The sequence below is a fragment of the Gossypium arboreum genome, chromosome 13 (genome assembly GCF_025698485.1).
Source record: "Gossypium arboreum isolate Shixiya-1 chromosome 13, ASM2569848v2, whole genome shotgun sequence".
Lineage (NCBI taxonomy): Eukaryota > Viridiplantae > Streptophyta > Magnoliopsida > Malvales > Malvaceae > Gossypium > Gossypium arboreum.
The window spans coordinates 129,111,292-129,121,557 of NC_069082.1; the positions used below are offsets into that span (position 1 = coordinate 129,111,292).

The following is a 10,266-nucleotide window of genomic DNA, read 5'->3' on the forward strand; positions in this document are numbered from 1 at the left end:
TAGAACACATGTAAAATATTCATTCAGTCGTATGAAGTCATTCAATCTAGATACCAAATCGAATATTGAAACTAAACTCATATATCAAATCGTATATTAACTATATAAATATATAAAAGTTATAGTGGCATTGGCACTATAAACTATTAAACCTAATATGTTTTGTTTTTTTTTTTTTAATTATCAAAAGTAAATTAAATGCATTTTTTGAACAATTTCAAATGACTTAACAAAAACAAGTTCATACCAATCAACAATTAAGCAAAAAAATACAAACAACTTGGAATTAAAAAAAGAAGCAGCAGCCAATAAACAATAATTAAAAGAAAAAAAAAAACCAAATCGACCCACCCAAATTTCAACCCATTTTAATTGAAAACCACATAAGGACCTAAAAGAAAATACCCCAAAATATTTTAAAAATCTGCACTAGGAAGCTCTTCATATGTACTTGGGGCAATAAAGAAAACCTCGTATACAATGGCTGCAATGGCTGAGCCAATGAACGGACCAAGCCAATAGACCCAATGGCTGTCCCACGTCCAACTAACCACGGCCGGACCAAATGAGACCGCGGGGTTCATGGACGCACCGTCGAAGGCACCACCGGCTAAGATATTGGCACCCACGATGAAACCAATGGCAATGGGTGCGATGATGCCGATGTTGCCCTTCTTCGGGTCGATCGCTGTGGCGTAAACGGTGTAAACCAGGCCGAAGGTCATCACGATCTCGAAAACGACTGCGTTCCATGCTCCTACCCCGGATGATAAGGAAAATGCCGATGTTGTCTGCATCGTAACATGTCCGAAAAACGATTGAAATTTTTGTTAAACCGTGAAATGAATTTTTTTTTCTAGGTCTACTATGCTAAAACTAGGTCCTTAGTCCACTTAATTTGATATGATTCAATACTTCTATTAGTTATAATGCTTAAAGTAGTTGACGTGATTTAAAGGGAAAATAAATCCAATCATCCATGCTAACCAAATGCTAAAAATCGTGATTTAATATTTCTACTTTAATTTAGCATGATTTAATCTTTCTAATTTTATAATACTATTAGATGGTCCAAATGTATAGCATTAGATAATTGTTGTCGTTAAGATTATGTGATTCCTTTTACTGTTATTCGGTTAAAAAATCAGAATTACATGAAAATTTAATCAATCACATTCAACGATAATACATATAAATTGAACGTTTACGATTTATTTTTTCTTTTAAAAATTCCACATTATTACTTTAACAACAACAACTAACTTGTTATCGAATTAGATATACTAATTAACATAATAAAAGCATAAAGACAAAATTACGTCAAATTATAATAAAATTAAATCATAGAGGGACTAAAATTAGAATTAGACCCTTTTTTGTAAACTTACCATTCCACCGGTTGAGAACTTGAGAAGCAAGCAAGCAACGACAGATCCAAGCAACTGAGCTATCCAATACAAAATACTCCTCACCAATGTAATGTGGCCACCCACGAAAGCACCGAACGTGACGGCGGGGTTTACGTGTCCGCCGGAAATGTTAGCCCCGATCGAAACCGCCACAAACAACGCCAAGGCGTGAGCCAATGCCGCAGCTACTAAACCCGCCGGTGTCGACGAGCCATCGTCGGTCAACTTGTCTAAAAAAATCATACCAATAATGATACATACAAAATGCAACAAAAAAAATATATCAACTATGACATTTTTATCGATATAAAAAAAGTGTATGATACGTACTGAAAGCCATGCCCGAGCCTTCACCGGCGAAAACAAAAATAAGCACTGAAATGAACTCGGCTAAAGCCGCCTTGAGTGCATCAGCTTGGCCGGCTTCTGACGGAGACCCGACTGCGATTCGAGAAATCGGCATTTTATTTTTATCAAAATAAAGTATTATCAAACTTTAAATTTTTTGCTTGCGTTATAACCCTTTTTGGTTGCTTCAGCTTTGTTACTGGTAGTGTTATATATATAGGGGGGTCTAATTACTTTAATGCAACGAGTATGAACCGGGACGAACCGGGATATAAACCGGAGCAACCATTCTTTTGGTGACAATCACGCTTGTAAATTGTTCGTTGAGGTAAGAATGGTAGGCGAAGGTCTCCAAATGGCTCACGTTTTGACACGTGGATGGTTGGTGTGGATTTGGATGGCCAATCAGAGGGTGGAGAATTTTTTGGATCACCGACTAACAGTGCGGCAGTGGGTCCCCCACCTCCCCGTGATGGTTTTAGCTTGGCCGTCACCGACCATTGAGTGTGGTCCATTCATTTCGGTCCGGCTCAAATTTAACTTAAATGATTTTTATTATGTATCTAAATTTAATTATAAAGATATTTTAATATTGATATTAAATTTTATTATTATTATTTTAAAATAATTAAACAAGTTATTTGGGTTGGTTAAGGTGAGTAGACTCGATTTGAATTTTGAAAATTTTTAAAATCGACTTATAATTTAATTTAACTCCTCAAGACTTTTATTCATACTTTGTTATAAATATTTCATTTAATTTTTATAAAAATTTAACCCTAGTATATAGCTTTTAAAAATATATTTTAGTAAAAATAACGTATTTTTCATGTCTATTTTATGGTCCATAAAGATTAACTCGCTCGAGATTCATAGATACCCTTCCCAATAATATTATCTCCGAATTTCAACTTTTAAATTGTTTTTCTATTGTTTTTCAAAAAATTAGATTTGCTTAAATCTAAGACTAAATTACAATAACATGACTTATATATATATATATATATATATTAGTGTCATGAGTGAACTTGGCATAATTTCTATAAATAAAATTACTAAAAACTATCTTTTATTAAAGTAATAAATAAAATTATAATGGTATTTTTGTCTTTTCATATTTTATATAAAACAAATACAAGAACAAATGCATAGGAATTGAATCTAAGATTAATTAATTAATGTCTAAATTTTCATTTATATATGTTATAATAAATGTCGATAATGACAATAGAATAATCACAAAACAATAAGAAAAGAAAAATAAGAACACATACAAATTTTACGTGTGCAAACCCTTTCATGAAAAAACCACGAATACAAGAGAAAAAATTCACTAATGTTGAAAAACAAATGATACAAGAAGAGTTTTACTACATCTATTTAAGAGTTGAAAAACTTGTTCTAATCAAAGTTAAACAGTAGAAGTATAATTCTATACAGTCTCAACTTGTGCGGTATGGTTTGTACCGCGGGGCCAAAGCCCCCACACCCCTACCCCTTAACTTTCACCCCCAAGAATCCCCTTATTTTATCACTGTATTTATTTTTTCAACAAGTATTAGAATTCGAATGAAATAAACTCTAACAATATATATTTTTAAAGTATGACATAATCTAGTGTATATTTATATAATTTAATCTTAATATTTTTCTAGTAATTGTTTTAATTAAGCTTCTTAATTATTAAAAGGGATTAGTTAAAATAACTTATTAAAACTAATTGAAAAAAAGTAGGTACTAGTGGAAATGTGGGGTTGAGGATTTAAAATGGAATAAATAAATCATGAGTGGTTATTACATCAATATTTTTCCCACTCCAAGTAATATAATAGTTATATATTCAATAATTTTAAATTTTAATGGTCAAGATTATTGGTTTGTTCTATCTTGCCCAATAATATAATTGTATCAATTTGCTATTTATTTAAACCATTGGATGCCATCACAATGTCAAAAATATATTAATAATTAAATGTGCATAAAAATATGTTTAAAATTATTTAATTTTAAATTGAGCTGATTGGGTTGGGTTAAGGATAAAAAATCATTCCTCGAGCTTGGTCCACCGATCAAGCTGGATAGATCATCTGGCCCATAAATAGGTTTATTCAAAAAACTTAAATTAAATAATTTTGACATAACATAAAACACATGTAGAATAATGTAATCAGCACAACATGAATGAACGACATAATTAATAAATAAGTTTAATTTATCTATTATATTTTGTATGAAGTGTAGATGAATAAATTTTAAAAATTTTCGTCAACAGCTTTGATAGAATGTTATATGTTTTTGTATAATATAGTAGAAAATACATAAAAAAGTTAATATTGTATCATCGAGGGGAGGTTAATTTCAATGGGAAAAGTTTGCAAAATGTCATTCGTCGAGAACCGACAAACCCCTCAATGAATCAATGTTGTTCTTGGTGGGGGATTTTGTTTTCGGACTTTACCAAAAACTCAAGGCTTGAAGAGATGATGGGTTTACACAACTAAAATGCCTTGCTAACGCTTCAAATGAGGCATAAGTGTAAGTTGAGTACCACTTGGGCAATTTATTGTTCTTTCGAACATTCTAGCTCTCGATAAGATTAAAAGATAAAATTTCATTAAAGACAATATTGATCCATTAAAGGGTCTATCAACTCTTGACAAACAGCGTTTTACAAATTTCTTCTTGCAAAATTGACCCTCAACGCTTATAATTAGATTATTTTAAAAAAGAATTAAATCAATGGTAGATAAAAAGAAAGTTGACTATGAAAATTGGGCTTCTATTTTAATGTGGTACAGTAATTTTGGAATAGAGCCCAATTACTCATTTTGCCAAAAGGCCCAATGATTTTTAGTTATCGAAATTATAACGTTCATATATTTTTTGGGGAAGAAAATCAAAAGAAATCTCTTATGATGAAATTTTTAAATAATTTAAGTGATATTATTTTAATAATATATTATTATTTAATTTTTAATTAAAAATAGTAGTAGAAATTATTACAAGCTATCGTTTTGATTAGTTTTATTGAAAGATTAAGTTATCCGCTTAAGCTTTGAGGTTGGTTTAATATTTTAAAATATTTGAATAAAAATATCAAATCTAAAAAATTAGTATGAGTAAAAATTGAACCCATTTAAAATAAGAGTTATGTTCAATTTTATTGTTCAAAGTCTGAACTCAATCTAACTCAATTTATTTCCGATTTTATAAAATGTGTTAAGTGCTTTATATTTAGAAATTTAATAAAAGAAATATACATATAATGGTAGTATATATATATATATATATAATTACAAATACTAAATAAAAATAATATGCACTAACTAAATACAGATTGGACTAACTATTTATTAATATAAACGAGTTTAGACAAAATTTAAAGTTCATGTTTTGAATCAGGTTAGATTTAAGTAAACAATGTACTAAGTTCAAGTTTATGTATAATATTAATACTTTTTTTTTTTTGTTCAAGCTGCCTAGCCTAAACTTTGAACCTAAATTTTGTTTAAACTCACCAAGTTAGCAGGACGATGCCAAAGGGTAGATCGGGGCTTGCCCCCTCCACAAAATTAGGGGTGTTCAATTGGTTAACCGACCCGAAATAACATTAACCGAATTAACTGACCCTTCAAAATTTTTAACCGTTAACCGAACTGAATTTTTTTCAAAAAAATTAACTGAACCGAAATTTTTTCGGTTAATTTGGTCGGTTAACCGAAAATTATATATTTCTTTTATTTTTGGCTAAAATAAGTATAAAATTAACCAAATTAACCGAATTAACTGAATTATTTGTATAAAATTATATGTTTTTTATTTTTATTTTTATTTTATTTTTATTTATTAAATTATTTGTAATTTTTATGATTAGGTTGGGTTGGGTACTTGGGTTAATCTATATTAGATTGGGTATTAGGGTTTGTGTTGAATTGGGTTTAAATAAATAATGGGTTATTTATATATTATAAATTTATTTATTAATATTTTCGGTTAAACCGAAAATATTCGGTTAACCGACTGGTTTCGAACCGAATTAACCGTTAACCAAAAACTTAAAAAATTATTAACCGATCCCGACCGAATTAATTCAGTTAACCGACCGATTAATCGAATTTGGTCCGTTAACCAAATTTTTTCGGTTTTACCCTAATTTTGCACACCCCTACACAAAATGACAAATTATTATTTTAATCCCTTTAAGTTTTTAAATTATAAGCTAGTTTAATGGAAAAAATACACTTTGGCCCTCCAAAGATGAAAAAATTTCTAATTTAATTCCTTTAGAATTCTAAAATAACAAACATTTATAAAGATAAAATTATACTTTAATTTCTTTAAAATTTTATAATTTAATTTTAGCCACCAAAGAACTTCTAACTTTATCCCTACAGACTCAACTAGAACTTTGAATGTTAAAACTCAAACTTGACTTATATTTTAAATAAATTATTTTTTTCTTTTAAAATTTATTTTTTAAACCTCCTAATTTATCCAAAATCTCCGTACTCCAAAAAAAATTTCAAACTTAAATAAATAACACAATACTCAACTCATAAACAAACTTGCCTCCGGTTGCCTTCACATTTTAGTCAAAGGAAAGAACGCGTCTTAAAAGGGAAAAAGAATCATAATTCATTGCAATAATTTTGTTTGAAAGGCAAAAGATGAAACATTGGTTAATGACTTTCGTTGACCTAAAGATATCCCACCGCATCTAACACTTTTCATAATATTAAATTTATCCATCAATATTTACATATTTTATTAATTTAACGTGTATTTTAATTAAATTTAGCTCTCAATTTTAAAAAATTAATTTAAATAAAAAGAGTCAAATTATAGCTTTATTAATCTAAAATACTGATTAAAATGTTAAATTTTAATCATAACAACTTGCATAGTGATTTACATGTAAATATGACACAATAACATCATTAAAAATTAATATTTTAATCAATATTTCTATTAAAAATAATTTAATTTTTTGATAAATTAATAATTAAATTTAATTAAAAATAAAGATTAAATTGATAAAAAAAAATATCAACATTAAAACTAAATTTGACATTATACTATCCCACTCGCATCTAACTTTTTCTTTCATAATGAGATCCAAAAGATATTCTTTTGTCTTTCTTTATAAAAATAATAATTACTTAAATTTTATCTTTCACTTTCACCTCGTCTCATGCAAGCTATATACGTATACTTTGAATTCCACATTTCTCATGTCATTTTCAAGTCATTAGAAAACAATGGGGAGACAATAATCCTCTCTCTTTTATGATTTTTTCAAGTTAGGAATAGTATTTTAGGAATAGTATTTGGGTAAAGTACTCCCAATAATGATGGGTTAGATAGATTTTGATTCGTATATTTTGGATTAGACTGATCTTGAACAAATATTAAAGCGTACTATTATAAGGTTGAGTAAGAAAAATTGGAAATCGATTCGAATTGAAGTAGACGAATTATAGAATGTAAGTTAAAAATCATAATTATTCAAATTGAATCGAATTCTATTTTTCTATTTAATTTATAATTAATTTTATAATTGTTTATGATATAAAATAATCATTTTATATTTGAAATAGTGAAAATAAGTTAAAAGGTTCTATAAAAACACTTTTAAAAAATATATCATATAAAAGTTTTTGAGTTTTTTATTTAATTAAAAATTATTTTTAAGAAATATTTATGAAAAAGATACTTTGAAAATTTGCCAAATAATATCCAAAAGCTGAAAAATAAAATTTATTTTTGTCAAAATAAGTCTAGAAATCCAAGACCAAAATTTAATATCGAAAAAAATAAGAAACAAATCAAATTACTAGGACAAATTGATAATTTTAAAAAACTCAATTAAACTAAACCGATATCACCTCTGTGTACTAATATTATACATAGCTCAGCATGAATCAACCCGACTTAACCTATGAATACTTTTAGGAAATAAGAATGATGTGCCAAATGGTAGTTGGTAGGGACTTCGGACTCCCCTAAAATGGAAAAAATTTCATTAAGGTTTTCTAATTTTTTTAAAAAATTTAAATTAGCATATGTAAAATTACACTTTAGCCCTCATTAAAAATGATAAAATTTTGATTTAACCCTTTAAAAATTACAAAGTTATAGGCTATTAAAATGGTGAAATTTTATTTTTACTACCGTAAAAATTACAGTTTGATTTTGCCCCCTTAAAAGAATTCTTAGCTTTGCCCCTAGATTTAAGTCTTAGCTCGATTGGCATCGTTGCCAGTGCAGGAGGTCGTGGTTCGAGTGTACTAAAACGCATTATCATCCTATTTAAGGGTTAGAAGAGAGACTACAGGTAATTCTAGGCATTGTGTCGTAAAGAGCATATAGTATAAGAATTTATAATGAGATTAATATAAAAAATATATTATAATTACTTATCATTAAGATTAATAAAAGTTTCCACCTTTCTATGAAGTAAATACTAATTTTTATTTTATTTAAAAGCTTATATTAAGAAAAATACCAATAGAAGACCAATGGGTATATTCTTATTGGATATCTTTCAGTCCAACCATAGTCACCAATATACTTTATATTTAGTTAAATCTGTAATGAAATTGGAATGTTCTTTATGTTGACCAAATAGTGTTATTTAATTCCTCAGAAAATGTTATAAATTTGTCCTTTTATTTATTTATTGTATTGTATGATATTAAAAAATGAAATTCAAGAACATCATGTGATAGTCTAATGGTCTAATGGTTAAGGGTGTTTATTGTTTTAAGTGTGGCTTAAGTTCGAACTGTGCTAGTTGTGTTAGTTGTTTAGACTTTGCTATGTTATTCTAATTTATAAAAAAAATGAGATTTGAATTTTAAATTTATTACATATAATTTTTTTAAAGGTATTGTGAGAGTTAATTGAACTAAAATTAGGTTCAAATTTGAGAACAGTAACTTTTTGGTACACTACTAAAATAGTCATTTTTTTGTTACCTCAAATTACATTTTAGTCATTTATGTTTGAAATGTTATATTTTAGTCACTTTTATTATCGCGTTGTAACATTTTAGTCATTTATGTTTGAAATGTTACATTTTAGTCACTTTTATTATTGCGTTGTAACATTTTAGTCACTGAGCATTAATTTTCGTTAACGGTGTAATGATAAGCTGATGTGGCACATTAAATCATTATTTCAAACAAAAAAAATTAGGTTAATTTATACAACTGATCCTCATATTTTTTTTTTCGTTTTGAGCAATTTAAAATTTTTCTTTTATGTTCTTTTACCTTTCCTTTTTTTTCTTTTTTCATTCTCTTCTGATTCTCCCTCTATTTTCCTCTCTTTTCCATTTCTTCTAAAGTAATTTTTCTATGTTTTTCATTTGTTAAAACTAGTTTTTATACTTTTGTTTTTTTAAAATAATTTAATTTTTTTGAGTGAGGCGAGCTTGTGGACTAATTTTAACAATTGGAAAACATAAAAAAATTTACATTAAAAGAAATGAAGAAGGGAGGGAAATAGAGGGAGAAGCAAAAGATAATAGAAAAAGAAAGAAATAAAAAGTTAAAAGAACATAAAAGAAAAAAATTGCTCAAAATGAAAAAATATAAGGATCAATTGTAGAATTCAACTTAAAATTTTCGTTTGAAATGATGATTTAACGTGCCACGTTTTACCGTTACATTGTTAATGACAATTAACGGTTCAATGACTAAAATGTTACAATGCGATAACGTAAATAACTAAAACATAATATATCAAACATAAATGATTAAAATTTAACCAGAAGCAAAAAAAAAAAGATTATTTTGATTGTTTAACCATAACTTTTTAAAGTTAAAATTATATCAATAAATCCAATCAAAATGTTGAACTAAATAGTTAAATTAATTAATCAAGATAAATCCGGAGAAGAACCCACACGTAAATTTAAGGCGAAATCAGAAATTTTGCATGGGGTTCTTAAAATTTTGAAGGAAATGTCTTAAATAATTGTATTCAGTTATTCAAATAATTAAAAGATTTAAATTGAATGGTTAGTAATTAAGAGGGATCACTAATGAAAATTTCCCACTAGACCAAGGGATCAAGGTCCCCGACCTCTTGATTTTGTCTATGCATGACTCGAATTTAAGCCCTTAAAATCTCCCAACCTCAACATTGTCAAAATAATAAAAATAATAATAATAAATTCCTTTTTAGAAAATGAAATATTTGGCAAATTAAAGAAAATCGGCCTTCGGTCTTTCGCTTTGCTTTGAAAAGTTCAAATAGTTCCAAACCATGATGGTGCACGAGGTTGGCTGATTTCTGACACTGTGTTGGAAATTTCAGAAATTTCAAAGTTCCTTTGTTTTCTTTTGGGGAGAATTAAGGATTTGTTGTCCGGAAAAGTGGGACTAAGACTTCGATTAGCATCACTTTTTTAAAATAATTTTGGGTAAAAAAAAATTTTGAGTAGAAGTTAAAAGAATTATTTTTATTTTTGACTAAAAGATTTTTTCTGTAAAATATTTTTTGT

At 27.7% G+C, this 10,266-nt stretch overlaps 1 protein-coding gene across 1 annotated transcript; it reads right to left on the reverse strand.

The window, feature by feature from the left end:
* Positions 1-286: 286 nt before the first annotated feature.
* Positions 287-1,976, reverse strand: LOC108484602 (aquaporin TIP1-2-like). The gene is made up of 3 exons (XM_017788453.2): positions 1,740-1,976; positions 1,389-1,639; positions 287-791 (listed from the first exon to the last, which is right to left on the reverse strand). The coding sequence occupies exons 1-3, from the start codon at positions 1,870-1,872 to the stop codon at positions 417-419; spliced, it is 759 nt and encodes a 252-aa protein (XP_017643942.1). The 5' UTR covers positions 1,873-1,976; the 3' UTR covers positions 287-416.
* Positions 1,977-10,266: the final 8,290 nt, after the last annotated feature.

Excerpts from the sequence above, each read along its gene's own strand:
- LOC108484602 (XM_017788453.2), bottom strand. The coding sequence starts at position 1,872 with ATGCCGATTTCTCGAATCGCAGTCGGGTCTCCGTCAGAAGCCGGCCAA. Across the intron at positions 1,640-1,739 it reads AGGCTCGGGCATGGCTTTCA|ACAAGTTGACCGACGATGGC; the intron begins GTACGTATCATA and ends TGATTTTTTTAG. Across the intron at positions 792-1,388 it reads AGTTCTCAACCGGTGGAATG|ACAACATCGGCATTTTCCTT; the intron begins GTAAGTTTACAA and ends GTTACGATGCAG.